The 21,196-nt window shown below is 31.2% G+C and overlaps 1 protein-coding gene across 2 annotated transcripts; it reads right to left on the bottom strand.

Annotated features, from left to right (window-relative positions):
• Positions 1-955: 955 nt before the first annotated feature.
• On the bottom strand, positions 956-10,360 carry LOC109806018 (pleiotropic drug resistance protein 1). Of its 2 annotated transcripts, none has more exons than XM_083065087.1 (21): positions 9,803-10,360; positions 9,539-9,659; positions 9,288-9,461; positions 9,045-9,204; positions 6,996-7,072; positions 6,842-6,895; positions 6,065-6,739; positions 5,642-5,958; positions 5,385-5,545; positions 4,704-4,807; positions 4,473-4,617; positions 4,287-4,382; positions 4,050-4,177; positions 3,614-3,946; positions 3,214-3,504; positions 3,032-3,115; positions 2,806-2,939; positions 2,473-2,700; positions 2,172-2,343; positions 1,840-2,094; positions 956-1,430 (listed from the first exon to the last, which is right to left on the bottom strand). In XM_083065087.1, the coding sequence occupies exons 1-21, from the start codon at positions 10,126-10,128 to the stop codon at positions 1,167-1,169; spliced, it is 4,299 nt and encodes a 1,432-aa protein (XP_082921213.1). In that variant the 5' UTR covers positions 10,129-10,360; the 3' UTR covers positions 956-1,166. The 2 variants fall into 2 exon arrangements, with proteins under 2 accessions (XP_082921213.1, XP_082921214.1); XM_083065088.1 differs by having other exon boundaries at positions 4,050-4,174; positions 9,803-10,359.
• Between the last annotated feature and the right edge of the window lie 10,836 nt (positions 10,361-21,196).

The raw sequence follows: 21,196 nt of genomic DNA on the forward strand, positions 1-21,196 counted from the left end.
TCCTTCTCATTCAATTTGCTTCTTTTCACAATTAGTACATTAGTGTAAAAAAGTGAATCAATCACCTTTAGATGTCTAATGAATGGTTTGATGCCTCCCCAAGACTCATTGGGTGTCATCCCCTTTACTATCTTTGCATGAAACCTATTTTGGAGATACACAATAATATTTACAATCTCTGCTCAAAAGGACTTTGGCAATTTTTTCAAAAAAAAAATTATGCATCTAGCCATCTCAAGAATAGATAAGACAACCAAGACTTTTTCCACAATTCTACTATCGGGAAGGTTTTCCCACTACAATCTAATCTAATTTACAACTTTTATCAACTTGATTATGAAGTCTTTTATATTTTCAACCTCATTCAAGCTTCAAACTTTCTTTTTAAGGTTAAGAACTTGCATTTGTTTAGTCCCTTTAATTTCCAAAGAACTCTTCTTGAAGCTTCTCCCAAACTTCCTTTATTGTATATAAATTTGACACTCTCAAAAGCATCATCATCCACAACAAAATGCAAGACAATAAGAGTCTTGACTTTTTGGACAACTTACTATGAAATTACATTTGAGCAATAGTGAGATTTTTTTGCAAGGGAAGTGGTTCAACATCCACTTCCTAGAGATCATACACTTTCAATTGAACTCTCATCTTTATCACCCAAATTTCGTAGTTCTTTCTTGTAAATACAGAAGGTGTTGGTAGTGAAATATTGTTGAAACCATTAAAAAGGATGAGTATTAAGACAGCAAGTTAAGATTACTGCTTTTCTCTTCTATGCAATCTCTCTTAATTCTTCTCTATATTCTTTTTAATGGGTTCTCTCATAGTTTTAAAGATAAAAAATGCTCTTAATACCAATCCTTGACACAAGAGTTATTTAGACCAAAAACATGAAATGTTTTCAATTTCATTCATATACAACTGATGTGATATGTTTCAGATACATATAAAATCATACATAAAACATAGCAACATTTTTCTACTACCTAACATGTGTGGTAACCTGTCCAACATAATTATTAATTACAAAGCTAAACAAACTCGAAAAAAGGTACGAGTCATTGTACTTTAGACTGACAAACCCTCCTTTTTACAACGTAAAACATAAAAGAAAATTACACATCACAAAATACTAATGTACATAAGAAATTTCACCAACTTTAACGCTATCTCTTTTGGAAGTTACAGGTCATGATTGCAACAGCAAAAATAAATCCAAAGAGAACTGCAAAGCCAGCCACCACACCAGCACAAACTCCAACGAAGTCATGTTTGATACCAAAATAGTCTTCTATGAAATATTTCACCGGCACATCACCTTCAAATGGCATTGGGTCCATTATATCTCCAAACTGAGATGCAACCAATCCATATAGGGTCCAAGCCACTGGACATGCCCAATAGTACCATCTCCACCACACGGGTATGCTCTGTTCATAATAGAAAAGAAAAATAAGCATAAATAAGCATTTTTATGTCCCTTATCAGTGTATTTAACTATATTAGATTTATGAGATTTTCCTTTATTTAAATTTTAAATTTTGAATAAATTTTAGATAAGATATTTGTTATTATTGCAGTTTTATTTTTATATTTTATTTTCAATTATTCAATATAATCTCAACAAGTAGAGTTGTTAATAGATGAGATTTGTTAGAAATTTTAAATTGATTGGAAACCTATATATAAGCATTCTCTTCTATGAATTTTAATGGTAATTTTAATGATAATTTTCCATCTTCAATTTTAATTTTAATTTGTCTGCAAGATTCAATTTTTCTATATTTTTCACAAAATATTTCCAACAAACTATTTGTTCAAAGGGTAACAATAACTTACAGGTCTTGTGACAACAAATCCTGAGAAAAGATTCCAAATAGCATAAAATGCAAAAGCCACAATGCCAGCAACATGCTCGTTTGGTGTTAATCCCACAGTCGTCATGCCGTAAAAGGTGAAGTACAACAACGTGAAGTACATGAAAAATATATACCAAAAGAATTTCTCTACAGTCCAGTCAAATCCGATCATGGCATAAACTATTACACCATATGATACAGATTGGATGAAGACATAGGGTAGCTCTACCAAAATCTGTGACCAAAAGTCGGGAGTTTGAGCAATGTATGCAAACTAATAATGTCTGTAAAATAAATAATGTTTTGAGTTACCTGTGCAAATGCATAGGGTAAAGCAGAATACATTCCAGAAGCTTTTTCTCTGTAAAAGACACTTCTTTCAACTGATACCACAGGCTGTACAGAGGAACAATTCTGTACTCCAATGAAGAAAACAGCAGCATACATTGAACCTAGAGAATTTGACAGGTCTTGTCTACTTGAACTGTATTATCACGAGAAGGAATTAGAACTTGAGTGGAATTTGGAAGAAATGAAAAAATATATCATATCTTTTTCTGTTGTTGATGAGTAATAAGAAATTATTTTAAAAAATTTACTAATTTTGACTTACTGTTTGCCTCCAAGATTCCAGAACATTGTTCCAAAAATCAAGGCTACAAAAACAGTGAAGAAAAACCTCGAGGCAGTGTATGGAGGATTACGCCAGTATGACCAACGTTGTTTCCATAAGCAAGCTTGGCATTGGACCAAGAAAGACTGAGAGTATTGAGTTGGGTAATGAAGATCCTTTGAACCAGGAGCAGGTTGACCCAGCTCTTGTATGAGCTGCTTGTTTCTCCTGAAAATCCATGAAAAACTCATTCAAGCGTTTTGAAAATCAAGAAAATAAAGATGGCAATAGCCAGTATAGTTAATAAATTCATATACAAATACAGTAGCATACCTATATAGATCAGAATTCTGGTACAAGTCAGTAAAATCAACACCCAAACTAAGTTCCTGTGCTGTAGTTGTAACTTCCAACATCCAAGTAGCCGGGTTATATCCGTCTTTGATTTTGCTCACCCCTTCAATGCTCTAGACAGTGCAGATTATTGAAAAATTTTAGCATCTGTTGTCAAGAATTATAGTTGTTCACCTAATATTATTGAATTTAAGTATGACCTTACCTCAAAATACTTGATCAAATGACTAGAATGGCGACCCAATGGCCCAACATATATTTCTTGTCCTCCACGCTTCATTAGGAATAGCTGGAATCACACGTAAAATGTCATGTTAGATTCATGTCTAATGGAGAAAGAAACTAAATAATAAGACACAAGCTTCATTTATCATTTCCATCACTCACCTCATCAAAGGCTTCAAATATGTCAATGCTAGGCTGATGGATGGTGCAGACAACAGTTCTACCGGTATCCACAGTGTTCCTGACTGTTCTCATAACAATTGCAGCAGCTCTTGCATCTAACCCAGAAGTAGGCTCATCCATGAAAATGATGGACGGGTTAGCCACTAATTCAACTGCAATAGTCAGCCTCTTGCGTTGTTCAGTTGAGAGACCACTCACACCAGGCAATCCAACCAGCGAGTTCCTTAATGGGTTCAGCTCCACCAGTTCCATGACTTCCTTAATGAACATCTGCAAGCATTTTTCAAATTGAAAAAGTTTGAACAATTAGCCTCTAAGCAGAGAAAAATGGTTATCTAAATGACTAACTTAAACATTTCCACTGATTCTACCAACTAACCTTTCTGGTTGTGGAATCAACACTTGAAGGTAAACGAAGCCATGCCGAGTAGAGCAAGGATTCATAAACTGTAACATGAGGTGAGTGGATATCATTTTGCTCACAGTAGCCAGAGATACGAGCAAATGTTTCTTGCTTCTTAGGGTACCCAGAAATTTTGATATTCCCTTCAATATATCCACCGGTTTTCCTACCAGCCAGAACATCCATCAAAGTAGTCTTACCAGCTCCACTTACACCCATCAAAGCTGTGAGAACACCAGGCCTGAAGGCACCACTAACACCCTTCAAAAGCACCAATTTGTCCTCTTGTACACCTTGTTCCTTCATTTCCTGCGAGTTGAAATTAAGAGTTAGAAATCCAAAATGTTTCTGGCTGAAATAGAGTTAAAATAGAAATCAAAACGCTAAATTTATAACTTCGTATGTGATTTACCTGTGGCATGTCAACAGAGTATACAATTTCATCAAAGGTGATAGAATGTGGTTCAAAAGGAAGAACCATTCCTTTTTTCTTTCCACGGCTAGACTCTACAACAGAACCAGCTCTTCCTGAACTTTCTGCTAGACATTTGGAAAAATGTTGAACGACTTGAGGTATATTATGAATTGATAACAAGGTGTACGTTTGCCATTGAGTATTCATGTGGGATACATAAGCAACATAGCTCACCTATGCGTGGCAATTCAATTCCTTCATTAGGTGCATTTGCTTCTGGTTCTTCTTCAATTATTTCTTCAATTATTGTTGCTTGTGGCTTATCAAATGCTGCACATTTAAATGCATACTTATTAATAAAACCTTCCGGATCATTTCTGAAACAATTTTAAAGTACAAAATGATGTGAAAAGCACTTACGGCCAAGTAATTCGAGAGCGAAAGCATACATCAAGTTGTAAAGGAACACAAATCCAACCAATGCTCCAAAGCCTAACCAATACCAATATGACTCTGTGAAGTACGAACGAGCCTCCAGATATCTAACTCCTAAATTGTAGGTAGCCTGTAATTGGAGAGTGGAGAAGTTAGAATCATACTTTTATTAACCAATAGTATACAAATTCTTAAGTTGCAATTTCGAGAAAATACGTTGTGCCAACTGTTTCCAAGAAATTCATTGGCCATCAAAGCACTTTGCGCATACATTAAAGGTGAAATCCAGAAACCCCAAATCCACCAGCTTTTTATATTATCTGTTTCATTGGCAATGAAATGTAGAAGCATTAGCTTATTCTTGTTCAATACGATAGAAACGCAACATTTTTTTTTTTGTCACACTAATACAGTACCCGTGCAGATGCACGAATTATCATTTCTTTTTCTAATTTTATCCAGTTATTAATTAATTTATATAAATATTTTTATAATGACATTTTAATTAAATCTAATTATTTAATAAACCATAAATGAGTTAAATGATAACGTAGTCTATCCAACACAATCTGTTTGTTATTTTTTCCTGTTTTATTTGCTTCCATGTTAGAAAACTATACATATTTTGTGTTTTTGTCCTAATCAATATCAAATACTAAATCTTGAAAGAAAAATTATTGGTTAAAGAAGTTAAAAAACGAAATTGAAACAAGAACGTCACTTTCGTAAGAGAAATTACATGATTACAAAAAGCTTATTTTAAATTTTACATACCCAAAAAAGAGGAATAATATAAAATAAAATAATTAATACAAATAATATAAATAAAAATTATAATAAAAAACTATTATCATAATTTAGTAATTTAGTAATGTAACGTGTGTTAATTGAACTTACCTTTTGACAGAACGAAGCCACCCAAAATAAAAAGCAAGAGAAGAGCAATGGATCCAACTGTGTTGGCGACAACCATGTTTCTACCAAGTGCTGCAATAACTCGGAATAATCCAGAAGCCACCTGGCTGACACTTAATAGCACGAGGTACTGCTTGAAGAACCTTCACAAAATTCAACAACTCGCATCATAAGTAACATGAAACTAGTGGAAGCAGCAATATTCACATGCTCCTAACTGATAAAATCATAATCAGTACCTCCCAGCATTTGGATCAAATCCAGTAGCATAGTAGGTGAGGAATACCCAAACAGCAACCTCCACTATCGAAATGGGAATCTTGAGAATCCATGAAGGAATAGCATATGACCAAGAGGGATAAAAGAGAAGGTCCCGTTGCTTGTAGAAAACAGGAAGCTTAGCAATAGACATAGAAATCTCAGACATTCCATTAAACATAATTGTTACTACTGAAAAAAATAGAGCACCAGCATAAACACCCGCATCATCTTGATTTTCATGATGCATCTCAGTTCGGAAAAAAAGTGTCAACGAAATAAACGCGGCGATGCAAAGCTGAAAAGCATCAAGAGCAAATCACAAGTCTTGAAAATAATCATATGAATGAAATATGTTGTATAGTTTTTATTGATGTAGAGCAAGGTAGAAGTCTAGAACCAACCTGACATAGCTTGAAGATGTAAACAAATGAATTCCTTTTCATGAGCAAATACTCTCTTGAGAAGTTAGCCTTTAACAGTTCCTTCTTGTTGATACCATACTTCTTAGTGGTTAATGCAGCAGGGTGGCTCTTAGTCTTGTCAAATGGAACAGCAAGCTCCTCTCCAAGTTTTCTACCAATGTGGAATGATTGAAATGCCTCAACAAATTGAGTGACAGTGACAAATCTGTATAGTTGATCTCTGCGAGCCCAATACTGTGCTTGATCTTTTTTGGAAGTCACTTCTTGAAGAAAGTCAGCAACACCTTTCCTCTCAGGACATCTGAAGCCCATAGATTCAAAGAAGTCAAGAACATATTCACGAGGGCCATGGTAAACAACTTGGCCATCCGAGATTAGGATAATGTCGTCAAAAAGGTCATAAGTCTCGGGTGCTGGCTGGAGCAAAGATATGACAGCAGTTCCATTTAGAATGTGAACATATTGCCTGAGAGAGCTGACAATCTGGAATGTTGTGGAACTGTCCAAGCCTGTGGAGATTTCATCCATGAATAGAGCATTTGCTGGTCCAACCAACATCTCTCCGGTAGTCACACGCTTCCTTTGTCCTCCAGATATCCCACGCAGCATTTCATCTCCCACCAAAGTATCGGCACATATATCCAACCCCAAAATCTGCCACATTAATAAGTTAAATAATTCAATAACTTGGCTTTCATAACAAACTTTCGCGCATATCATATGACACAATTGATCTGAACCTTGTTTAAGCATTACCTTCAGTGTATAATCTGTTACTATGCTTGTCTCCTGGCCTTCAGCTGCAGATGCCTGTTGTATCAAAAGATAATCAGAGATAGTATATTGATATTTTTTTTTTTGTTTTATTATTTTACTGAAATAAAGATTAATAAGAGCTTTTTCTTCTCACCTTCATGTAGACATCAAGATCTGGGTCAGGCTTGATATTTGCTGCTTTCTCTCTTCTAGACAACTCAGATAGCATGTCTGTGAATGCAAAAAAATTATGAGTAGTTGATAACCTACATTTTGTAGTAGTTTAGGGGTAATTATGTGGTATCTTTATGCCTTTGAGTTTAGTTTGTGTTCATGTTTGTTAAGTTTTCAATAAAAGCTTGGTTTATTTAGGATTTTCTAGCTTATACCTTTTATGCTTGATCTTCGGGTTGTTTACTTGTGGTTTATATGAACTTTGTTGAAGTTCTGATCAAGCAATGGAGATGTCCCAAGAGTAATTTTATGTGTTAAGGATCATTTGGGTTAAAGTTTAGCGTTTTGGAGGTCTTGTGGGGGCCAAAAAAACTTGTTGGAAGTACTAGAAACTTTTCACACCTGTGCAAGCAAATCACACTCCTATTGCGAATTTTTAATTGCTGAATTTTGAAGATGCGCGAGTTGCATACCTATGGGAGGAATCCATACACTTGTGCATCTTTCCCTGTGAAATTAACTCCAATTTTCTGTTGTTTTCTTTTTGGCTTAAAACCTTATTTGCCCATAACTTTAAATAGAGATCTTCTTTAGCTTAGGGTTTCGAACATTTTGAAGCATATAAAGCAAAGAGATCGAGACATTGGGTGACAACTTTGATACTTAGGGTTTCATCTTCTTTTTCAATTGTTTTTTTAACATTATCTATCTATTTATATACTTAAAATTAACACTATCTATTTATTTATTTTTTTATAAAAAATAAATTATATTCTATTACATTGATACATTATAAAATTAATTTTATATGTTATTATGTCAACATATTTATTTATGTAATAAATTCTCTAATCATATTTTTTTTTATTTTTTATATAGTACATCTTTTCAACATTTTATTTAATCTAATTCTTATTTTTTTATTGTTTAATTTTTATTTACAAATAAAAGTTGAATTACATTCTATTACAAACAATAAAAACATTTTTTTTGTCAAAACTATAATGTGTGATAATTTAAAATTACGTTTAATATGTTCCTATATGAATTAATGATTTTATTAATTAAGAGATTATATTTTGTTAAATTTTCAGTTACAAATAAATTAATTTTATAAATGAAGCAATATTAATTAATATTAATTGTAGATTAAAACATTTGATCATTAATTTACTACGTAAGAAATTTAATTCGAATAAATCCTCCGTTTCAAAAAAAATAATAAATGTTATTATAATTAATATTAATATTAATGTTAATTATAAATCATTATTAAAAAAAATTCCAAAATCTAATAATTATTATTAATTGACATTTATGCTCATTAATAAGAAAGGTAATAAATTTTTTATTAATATTAATTTTAAACAACAATTAAAAAAGATTTGGCTTACTCATTTGAAAATAATAAATATGTATATTCTTTATTATCAATTTATTAATTTAATAAAATATTAAAATAGACTATTTTATAATTTAGTTATAAAAAATTATGTATTTGAACATATTACCTATAGTTATGAACTTTTTAAAAGATTATTTACTTGAATCTTATATTTTAATCTATTAAAAAAATAAAGGATGAAATATTATATAAATATAAATATAAATATAAAAAATATTCATAATAATATTTTTTATTTACAAATCCTATTACAAACAATAATAAATTCATTTTTTGTAAAAAATTAATAACAAATTTATATTACATGATTAAAAAATTTATATATAAAACTTATAGATTAACTAACAAAATAATATATTTTTAATTTAAGTAATTTTTTTTATCTGCACATCGTACGTGTCTATGTCTCTTTTTTTTTTTTTGGATACTCAAATTTTTGTAGTTTATATAATTATGTTATTAATTTTCTAATTATTGCACAAGCTTACGTGAAGACGACTTTGCTTATCACTAGTTTATTTGAGCGATTTGGTTGTCAAAATCCCAACAGTAATCATGCTTAGGTTACATTCATCTTAAATTAGATTTGAAAATGTTAGCAAGGTGCAGTAAAGATGGACAAACCATATCGTGATCCAACCCCTTGGAACCTTGCTGAGAAAGCCAAGGTTTCCCTCACAGTCATTTCTCCAATATGAACATCATGCTGGCTGATGTACGCAGCAGTTCTCTGAGGCACAAACTCATTCATTCCATGCCCATTGTAAGTCACTATCCCAGATACCTGAACAACACATTAATTAGTATCTACATTAGATTTTCTTTTCTTTTTTAAAAATAAAAGTGACCAAGAGAAATCCATTTCACCTTAAGACTTTTATCAAGCTTTCCTGACAAGGCCAAAAGAAGTGTGGTCTTTCCAGAACTTGGAGGACCTAAAAGCAGTGTCATCCTGCGAGGTTTAATAATCCCACTAACATCCTTAAGAATAGTCACCTGTTTCTTTTTGCTTGGAGTAATATGGAGAAAATTCAGAAATCCCTGGAAGACCAAAATAGTGATGAGACTAACTACAAAACAAAAAATAATTAAAAATAAAAAATTTTACTCTTCCCTACCTCTATGACATTAGTAATAGAGTTGATGAAAGAGGGCAAAGCTCTACTTCCCACAAAAGCCTGTGCTTGAATATTAAGGTGCTGATATCGAACTTCAATTGTTGGAACATCAAGTCCAACTCTATAAGAAACATAGAAGGATGAGAAAAGGCATGAGAGTTGGAAGAAGGCTACTAGTTATGAATTGATGAAGAGGTTGTATGAGTATATATATATATATATATATATATATATATATATATATATATATATATATATATATACCTGCCAATTCGCTCCTTGAGCTTTAACAAGAACTTCCCATTGTCCTCTTCGGCCACTTTGACAAACTTGTCAAGAAGTCTCTGTCTTTCTTGGAAGCCAAGATTAGTGACGTCGATTTCGTTGGCAACACCATGGGATGTGGTTAACAAGCCTTTCTTGAGACGGTTGAAGGTAGGGAGCTTCTCAAGTGCAGCCCATTTGAGAGCTTCTTCATCATCCTCTTCGCGAGTAGACTTTGAGAATACATCAACGCCACTGTTTCTCCGAACTGTTGAGCTTCTTACTCGCAAACTGTTACTTGCTCGGTATATATCACCTCCCTCCATTGTTTTTGTGGCCTTATGCAGCCACCTTGCTTCTTGTTCGGCTTATATAAGAAAACAAACAAGACTGTGAGCTAAAGAATCAAAGAATATCAAAAGCGAATGTGTCTTCGTGTTTTTCTTCGAGAAGATGGCAATGAGTTCGAAATGGAAAAACAAGTCTCGTATGTTCACATAAAAATAAAATACAAGTATAAGCATTTTTTATTTTTCTTTAACACTAAAAGAACGTAAAAATATATTTTTCTCCTTATTATAAAAATTCATAATGATTTTTTGATTTACAAACTGTCCATGAAGCTGAAACTTTAAGGTTTGAGAAAAAAAATAACTATAAAAGGATAGTCTCTGCCAAAAATTTTAGGGAAACTAATTTTTGTTAAAGTCGTAAATTGGTACCAAAAATAAATAGGTAACTAATAGTTATTTAATTTTTAAAAAACCAGTCAATATTTTTCTTTCAAAATAATGATCTTCTCGATTGGACACGATTCGAAAGAAACTTCTCTTATTGAACTCAATTACATAAAATATTGATGTTTCATGTTTGATTTAAAAAGCGTTATCAGCAACATTCATGTGAAAATTGAGTTATGCGACCAACCTATAAAAAAAATATATATATATATAATTATGTTTATGAATTTTTTTACTTTGGATATTAATTAGATTTTTACTAAGGAATATTTTTTAAATAATCGTTTTTATCTCTTTTTTTTTTTTTTTTTGTCATCCAATTATACAATAACTCCTTATAATAGAGAATAAAATGAAGAAAATATACACATAAAAAATGTAACTGTCTATTAAATGCAAAGTGCCTCTACTTCTTTAATTTTAATATACGCGAATATAATAGAATAAACTCCATATCTTCTGTACAAGTTTAAAACGAATTTTCACAATAATATAAGTGAAAAAAAATATTTATGTAATAAAATGATGTGCTATTATTTTATTTTAGGATTTAACTTCTCTAATAAAGTGAATTTATAATTTTTATTAAAATATTAATGATTAAAAATTGTAATAAAATTCATATATAATAAAATTTTAAATTAATTATAATATTAACTAATAATTTTTTTATTAATTACACTTTTGACCTCCTTATAAACTCTAATCCACAATTTTAGTCTCGATATTTTAAAATTATACAATTTAGTCTCCTTCATTTATTGACTTAGTTGATTGTTAGAAGCAAGTACATGGATTTAGATCTTGGAATAGCTTGTTAAACTTGCAAATAATAGGTCCTTTTTTCAAACCCATATTTGTTTAATTTTTTAGCATGGTCCTGAAGTTCACAAACTTGATAGACTTAATTTATAGGTTAGCTTGTGAACTTTATTAATTAATTTTTAAGATATTAAAACTTTAATATTTGATTATGTATTTTGAACTTAAAAATTATTCACATTAAAAATATGTTTAATTAATGTGTATTTTTTATTTGGATTATGTTTAAGATATTTTGATGTTTTTATTATTGAGAGTTTGAAACAATTATATAAATATTGGTAATAATTTTACTCCTAATATTTTAATATTTAGTGTTTAAGACCATTATAAATGTTGGTATATTTTAGTGTGATAGATTTTAGTTTAGAAATACAAGGAATTTTATTTTCTTCTAATTTTATGTATTTTTATTTTTTAAAAAAATAATTTTCAGATGATCATTTAGACCTAAGGACTAGTTTATGTCCACGGGTTTTGGCGGACTGGATACGCACTTGAAAAAAATCATTAATTTTATTGATAGAATTTATCCAATTTATTTAAAATCGAGCTTCATGTTTCATTAATCAATGATAAGGTTAAATTAATCTTACATATTGTATTGATGGTGATATAACGACTTACATGAATCGATGAAATGACACTTTAATGATAATGTAACGTTGAATTGAAAAAATAAATATAATTTAGAAAATTAGTAAAAAGATGACTAAATTAAAACACACATAACTTTCACTATATACTAACTCAATTTTTTCATAACTTGAAAATTGTATTATATATAAGATTATTTCTTGAGTTAATTACTGATAGGCACTTTTTTAAATTCCTTTTCTAATACTAATCTAGTTTAAAATTAACAAATGATAAAATTGTTTAATAAAATAATAATTTTTTACTAATTAGTTATATAATTTATTATTTAATATAATTTTATACAATATAATATAAATTTTATAATATTAAATAAATAATATAACATTATTGGTCTAACATAAAAAAGATAAAAACATAGCTAAAAAGAAAATAAAAGACAAAATATAATTGTATATTTATAATTTTTTTATAAAAATATATTAAATAATGAATTATATAAATCCTTTACTAAAAATTTAATTATTTTTATTATAAAAATTATTATCTATTAATTTTAAACTAAATTAAAATTAAATAAAAAAATTAATTAATTTAAACAATCATGTTATATATAATATAGTACGTGTTCAATGTATAACAACAAAATGTGAATGACTCAGTGGTTTAAATGGTGAAAGTTATAATCAAGATTATAGGTTTTAGTTTGCGAAATTAAAAATAGAAATATTAAAATTTAAGATTATATATATATATATATATATATATATATATATATTATAGATGTTGATGTAACTTTTATTATTATACTATTTAATAAGTTTATATTAAATGTGAATTTTGTCAATTCAGCCATTAAATTATAACTTCATATTATTTTGTATGTTCATGTTAAATTTTATAAAAATTGAACAACAATTAAAAGGAAATTAAATTATTCATATTTTAGTGTATTATAAAATGTATATATCGTGCCAATTCTGATTCATATGAATTAGATATTAAGTCATTTTGGGTTAATATAAAATTTTGCATATATAATCTAAAAGCGGAGAACTTTCAATTTAATAGTAATTTTTAAAAATAATCATTTAATACAAAGTTATTGAATGGTGTAATAATTGATAAAAGTTATATCCATATCATTTGATCCCTCCTCGTATATGTATTAAGGAGAGATTAAATTACTTCAAGAGTAACTCAAAAGTTACTTCACTAAATAACTCATCGTGCATATTAAATTTTTACGATTAAATCGTTAAATTAAAAGTTTCTAACATATAAATCAAGTTAATAAAATTTTTAAAAAATTTTAAAATATTTTATACTTCATTTCATTAATTCAAATTGATGAATAATCATAAAAACGTTTTATATGTTAATTTGAATTTATATAACGAAGTATTATATAGTTTTTAATTTTTTTTAAAAAAAATAGACTTAAATATACATTAAGAAATTTTAATTTAATATTTTGATTGTTGAAATTAAACATACATTATAAGTTATTAAGTAGAGTAACTTTAACAAGAGTTATTCTTAGAATAATTTGATCTCTCCCCTATATAAGGAAGGATTCACTTTTCCAAAAATAAGTTTTGATACACTTACTTTACTCAACAATTCTTATTTTATATTAAATTTTAACGATTCAAACGTTAAATTAAAATTTATTAATATATTAATTAAATCTATAATATTTTAAAATTTTTAAAAATCATATGATATTTCGTTATATAAATTTAAATTAAAATATTTAATAAAATAAAGTATTAAATAATTATTAATTTTTCAAAAAATTATAAACTTGATTTTTGGATTAAAATTTTTTAATTTAATAATTAAATTATTAAAATTTGATATAAAGCATGAATTATTGAGTATAATAAGTATTCATAAGTAAATATATTTTATGAATATGATCTACGTGAAAAAATATATAATAAAATATTTGTAATTTTTATATTAAATTGAAAGATGCAGAACAAGACATGACACATTAAAATCGAATACACATTCTAGCAGGAACGACGCAAGAAAATCCTTTGAGATCGTTTTAATGAAAAGTAAAGTAATTGTTAAAATCAACTAATAAATTACATCAGCAAGAACGTTTTTAAAGAAAATAAATGCTTGAAAGGAACTTTGATCAATAATTCAGCTTCTAGATAGAAAAAGATACAATACTCCAATATCTAGTCGTTTCATGTAAACTTTCTTTTTGAATGCTTCAAATTAAACACATGTTCAAGCCCCTCTTATAATTATGACGATAAATGTTATTAATTATCAAGCTATAGTTTCAACAGTAGGAGTAAAACTTAAACCAAATGGATTTGTTTACAGCTTTTATTTTTCTCCAAACGATAGAGCAAGCTCGAACCCTTCATTATTCTTACATAACAAATAGATTTCACTACCCAAAAAAGTTAACAATATATTTTGATATGGACTTTTACATAATAATCATGAGACGTTTTGTTTCAGTATAAAACTTCTGCTTGTAATTTAAATTTCATTATCACAGATTATTTATCTTCTAACTTAATGAGTATTTTTAATAAAAAAATTATTATAAAAAAAATATTATGGTAAAATTATAAGTAGAATTGGTTGGCAGTCACAAAACTTTTTATCCAATAAAATATCTAACAAGTTGTACGCTTTTAGATGCAATAAATACAAAAAGCAGGTAAAGTTTGTTTGTTTAGCATGGCAAAACGAAGGCTCACGTTATCGTTTAGCCCTCCCCCACCTACAGCCTAGGTTAGGATTGAAAATTCAAAAATAAATAAATTACTACCTCTATTCTTATTTATAAAATTCAACATATTACTTTCATTCATATTTAAAATATTTACTTTTTCTTTTACATAAATCTCAATTTATATTATCTTATATATTAATTATTTTTAAAATAAAATATTTTATTTAAAATATATTTTTTAATTTAGTAAAATATATTAATTATAAATTTTTTAAACAATATACACTTTAATTGATTAGGAGAAATAATATTAAAAGATATATAAATATTAATTAAAAAAGATAAGTAGTATAAGAGTAATTTTAAAAGACTATATATATATATATAATACAAGTAAATTATTATCAACTAAATTAACTATTTTTCTCCTCTCAAAAAAAATTAAATTGACTATTTTTCTTAATTTTGATGAATTAAATAACTGAGACTTATATATAAGGTAATATTAAGTACCCCTCTGGACCTTATATATTAGCAAAAAAGACTAATTTCACAAAGATTAAAAAATATAATTAAATATATTTAATTTTCATAATTTCACATAAAATACTCATTTTATTTACTAAAATATATTTAACTACACCTATAATAAATAATGTTCCCATTCAATGTCTTAAGGATATTTTTAGTTCAAAAACATTAAATAACAATGACTTAATATTTTAATTTAAAAAATTTAAACATTATATATATATGTCCAGAGCCTATAAAGGTACTAATAGGCAATATTTAATATTGGTGTAGTATTATTTAATATTAAGAGTTAAGTTTTTTATCCATGTAATGTAAAACATTTTTATTCTCATTTTTTAAAACATTAATTTTTGGTCCTTTCTTTTTTAAAATGTATCAAATTTTATTTTTGTCATTAATTCTATTAACACAATTTAACATTGATGTTTAGTGATAAATGTCTATTTTACTTAAAAATTATAATTTTTTTTAATATTTATCTAACTAAGTTTAAAATAAAAATGTGTTTTAACTCCTACGATATTCAAAGAATCAAAAGGATGTGTAAATTAGTTAGTTTGTGAAAAGTTGATAGATCTTTGACTTATGAATCCTTTTTTTCATGCAAATTTGATCAAGTCCTAGTATCCAAAAAAATTCACAAATTCGCTTAGCCATTTTACATGTGCTCAGTGGATTAGAGATTAAAAAAAAACAAGGTTAATTGGTTGCAGAGAAAATTTGTTCAACCGTTTGGAAAAGGCTGAACGAATGTGGTCTAGAGAAGCAAGAAATTTGAATCTAGAAGGGCTTAGCGAATCATATATGGCTCAATAGATGAGCTTTCTTGATTCTAAAGAATTCAAAACTCAAATCAAATGTTTGGAAAGGGCTCAGCGGACTAGTTACTTACATCATACTCTTTTAATTTCTTAGACATATATAAAAGACTATGAGAGAAAATGAGCATTAAATCATATCCTACTTCCATGTAAACTTGATCATCACAGTCTAATCATATGGAAACATGAAAGTATAAGTTAATATTTCAAAGAATACAATAATAATACAAGTATAGAAGTAAATAAAACTATACTACCCACCACATCACATAAACCACACTGCCAAACACTTCACAATTGTTGAGATTTCCGTTGAAACACTTTTGTTAATATTTGTAAATTCGTTTAATTCTATCAACGGTCTCAAACACGACAAGTATACCGGCCGTTCAAGTAGTAAAAATATCGTATCCACAGGGATTAGAAGGTAAAATAAACATTTATTGACTATTCGTGACTAAAGAATAATTCCAATTTCATAGTTTGTCATGTGAATTCAAAGTTGTGACTATTGGAATGAAAGCTATAAATAAATATTGGTTTGTGAGTGGAAAAGGATAGAAATGGTATAATGGTTTTGAGGTTGTGGGGGTTAGATTTCACCAAACGTCAGACTAATGAATCCTTAATCTCTTGTTACATACATTGCTTAGTCAACCCATAAGTTTACTCAAACCTAATCCCTTAGAGAAAGAGTCTAGGTGCGGACATTGAATATCAATCCCTTGAGTACCCAATATCTACACCCGCATTACGGGCTAGGGTTTAAGACTACTAATGGCTCAAGCTCTATCCCTAGATACAATCTCCACTAGGCATATGTTCCAGAACTAGTTTCAATGGTATTTCCCAATACTCAATGGAACCTTAAATCATGCAAAGGGTGATCAATCTAAAGCAAGCATTAAGCGTAGAAACGTACACAACAAAGAATGAAACAATACATATATATATCATTAAAAACGTAAGGATTACAATAGAGTACGTTGGTTACATCTAACCCCACAAAAATGGGTGGAACCACTCAACAATGAGGGTAAATACAAAATAGAGATGAAAGGAGAAGTGAAGAACCGATGGAAAGATCCACACACGAACGTTCCCAAGCTCTGAGAATTCCTTCTACAGCTCCAAGGAGGCGCCCTTGCATGAATGAGGGTTTCTCCCTCGAAAATGGCTTCAAATACGAGCTTGGGGAGATCAGATTAGGGTTTCGCGCCCGGCGCTTAAGTCTTCTCGCCCAGCGCAGGGTCTTTCAGAGACTCTCTGCCTTAGGACACATGCCCGACACAATTCATTTTACGCCAGGCACAATGGCTTCCAGAGGAGTTCTCTGTCTCGATCACGCCCGGCGCGGGTAATGTTGCGCCCGGCGCATTAACTCTTCTCTACTCCTTAGCTTCTTGGATTTCCAATCCTATAGGTCTTCAATTCTCAAGTCTCTAGCTCAATACCTGCACAAAAATGAGGTGTATTAAGGTATTGTTAGATGAATTTGGGTTAGTTATATCTGCATACAAAATGAACCAAAAAGAGAACAATTATATTGCAATGGTTCAGAGGATGAGTGGAATTGTTCAATAAGTCTTATCCAAAAAGAGGTAAAATTGAGACTTAACAACAATCCACAACATGTCAAGACAACAAAACATCTCAACACGGTATCAAACAACTTACAAAATGTAAGCAACTTACAACATATTACAATTCATATATATTTCACCACATAAATTCCATTAAGCCACATGATCAACAAGCATATGAACACGCCAAAAATCACACATATGCATGCGCCTCAACTAATATGTCATCATGCATTCATTTTTGGAGATCTCCTACACTAATTAAGCTGAGTAGTTTAAGTAGCTTGACCCTATTGAACCAACCAATCTTTTTACACTTGTTATATCAACAACCAATTGGGATACCAATTCCTACAATATGATTTCTTAGATGTCGCCACTTAATCTAGGAAAGTTTAGTACCATTTTCAAGTATAACATAACTTGGGTACGGGTGTACCACAACCTTGACATGCATAAACTAAGTCACCTATGGATTTAACCCGCTAACTTTCCTCACGATACCACACACTTCTTTAGTAATTAGTTAAGGGTTTCAACCCTCAACTTCATACCTTACTTCAACATTAACTAAGGACTTAGAGGAGGCTTAACAATCCACTCCAGAGACAACGTCTACTTAATGAGAGTTTTTTTTTTAACAATTTAGCTTATAGAGCACTACACCAATATTCACACTATGAAATATCCAAATCTTCTAGTTTTAAGTCAATCAATATGCCTAAATGTCTATAACATTCTCACTATCAACACTTCAACAAGTCAATACTCATGCAACATATCATGCCTAAATGCCTAAAACATTCTCACAATAACACATCAACAAATCAATAATATTATCATTTATCCTATATCAATATATATATATATATATATATATATATATATATATATATAAACAATAATCACCTATCATCACACAACATGCAATATATTCACCTCATATTCATGTTCACCATATCATCAATCAAACAAAAAGAATTTTCAAAGTAAATTGTGCCTAGTGCCACACACCTTGCACACGACTCCACACACCAAACCACAATATCTACACAATAGGATATGCAATTTTAAAAACATCTCCTCTAGTCAATCATCATAACTCAACAACATCATACCTAAATGTCTAAAGCATTCATCATCTCAACAACACAAAATCATCACACATTTAGCAAATTCAACACAGCCACACAACCTACAACTCAACTCAACTTTCAACTAGCAACTCACATCATAATCCTCATCATACAACATATTGATTTCATGATCATGCAACGTCATCCATACAACTCGTTCATCATCATTTAGTCATGAATAACAACTCAAACAAAAAGTGTTCAACATACAACTCATTCATCAAGTTGTCGCCACCGGCCCGAAACGGGCTTTCGGCATTCGCGAAGGATGGTTGGACTCGTTTATTTGTTTTGAAAATGTGGATTGCTAGAATGACTTATTCTCAAACTGAGACCTCGTCAAACGAGCAATTTTATTAAAAGGCTCACCAATCCATATTAATCCCAAGCGGGACCCTCCATGGATTAGTGGTTTTCGCAAAAGGAGGGTTCGTGGAGTCGCCACCAATGTTTTACTCAAAACATTGGAAAAAGGGATAAGGCAATTGATTTAAAAATCAACTTTGGCCACTACAACCAGAGTTGGGTAAGGGAGTCGGTTACGCGTGGGGAAGGTGTTAGCACCCCACGGCGCCCCTTTCGGGTTCCCTATGACAGATTATTTTTAAAAGAACAGTATAAAATTACTAAATTACCCCTATTTATTCTAAGCAATTATAAATTGACTATCTACATGATGACAGTTTAAATATGCACACAGAAAGCAGTAAAAGGAAGGATTGAAGGGAAACCTCTTGAAGCGTGCTTTTATATTGCAAAGAACTGGGAAGCGTTTTGGCGTTCCCTCGCTCTACAAGCCCGCTCCTCGCTCTCCTAGAACAAAATTTTAACTAAGGGAATCAAAAAAGATTTCCCCTCGACTAGGTTCGATCCTCAAGCAAAATGGCTCGGGGCTCAAGAACTTCGTCGGATCGACTCCCAGAGAGATTTCTAGGGCAGAACACTGCTCAAAAACCCCAGAATACTCAAGGAGGGAGTCAAAACTGAGTGAAAAAGTGTGGAATGACGTCCAATTGACGTCATATTTATAGGGAATAGGCGCAATACGGCCTACAGGGGCAATACGGCCGTATTGAAATTTTTGAACTTCAATACGGTCGTATTGAAGTTCAATACGGTCGTATTGAAGTTCAGAAATTTCAATACGCCCGTATTGAGTTCGCTGCGGTTGTATTGAGTATTGAAGCTTCAATACGGCCGTATTAAGTTCAGTACGGCCGTATTGGGCTTTTTCCCTCCACTTCTTTATTTTGAGCTATTCTAAGACCTCTAGACCTACAGAGAACCCTCCTAGGGCCTTCGAGGAGTCCTTCTGGCCGATTATCCTTCAGTCTTCGAGAGTCTTCAAGCTTTATTTCCGACCCGGACAATTTTAGGGGTCTACAGCTGCCCCCCCTTTACTTAGTCGGACGGCCTTTTGGTGTATCGGCTGACAAGTAAAGGAGTTGACCCAATTGTCCGGGTATTGTGCCGACCTTCTGACTTGTAGCGTCTTCCGGTGGAAAAATGTTGAGTAGCCTCTCCAGGTGGGTGCATACCTCGGCGCTTCTGACATCCTCGGTAGCTGAGTTTACCTTCTCCAAGGTCAACTTCACTCGACGCCCGAGCCGAAAGTTGGACATCAACGCGCCTCTGATGACGCTGATGGTTGAGTACCGCCTCTCCAGGCTTAGCTTCACTCTTTGTTCGAGCCGGAAGCTAAGTATCCTTGTGACGACGGTAGCAGTGTGAGTTTCGCCTCTCCAGGCCTAGTCTCGCTCTTTGTTCGAGCCGGAAACCAAGCACCTTTGTGACGACGGTGTGAGTTTTGCCTCTCCAGGCCTTGCTTTGCTTGCTGCCCAAGCTGGAAGCTGTGAGTACCGCCTCTCCAGGCTTAGCTTCACTCTTTGTTCGAGCCGGAAGCTAAGTACCCTTGTGACAACGGTAAGCAGTGAGTACCCCCTTTCCAGAGATAGCTTCGCTCATTGCTCGAGCCGGAAGCTGCATACCTCCGTGTTTGTGACGACGGGGTAGCGTGAATATCTCCTTTCCAGGGATTTGTGATGATTTTGTCTCCACAGTCCACGATGCTGCTTCGATGGTTGTTTTTTTGATTTTGTGCCACTGAGGGCTGGATAACGCAGGGATCCGTCTAGGGGATGTGCAGTCATTCACAGGTTCCTGTGCCCCAACTTGCATTGCATTGTTGGTACCCTTGGGGAATTTCTGACTCCTTGGGGTATAGACACAGATGCTCTTTCTCTCTGAGTTGAGCGATGCCTTATGTTTGGCTGACGTCCTTTCGACGTTGGTGGAGTATCCCGGTTATCCTTGTTCGGGTGTCTCTTTTGGTTTTCTGATTTTGCTGCCTCTGTGTAGGCTGTTATCCGCTGGGGATTCTGGATGTTGATTTTGTCTCCACAGTCCACGATGCTGCTTCGACGATTGTTTTTGATTTTTGTGCCACTGAGGGCT

This window comes from Cajanus cajan, chromosome 10 (genome assembly GCF_000230855.2).
Source record: "Cajanus cajan strain Asha chromosome 10, NIPB_CcT2T_4, whole genome shotgun sequence".
Lineage (NCBI taxonomy): Eukaryota > Viridiplantae > Streptophyta > Magnoliopsida > Fabales > Fabaceae > Cajanus > Cajanus cajan.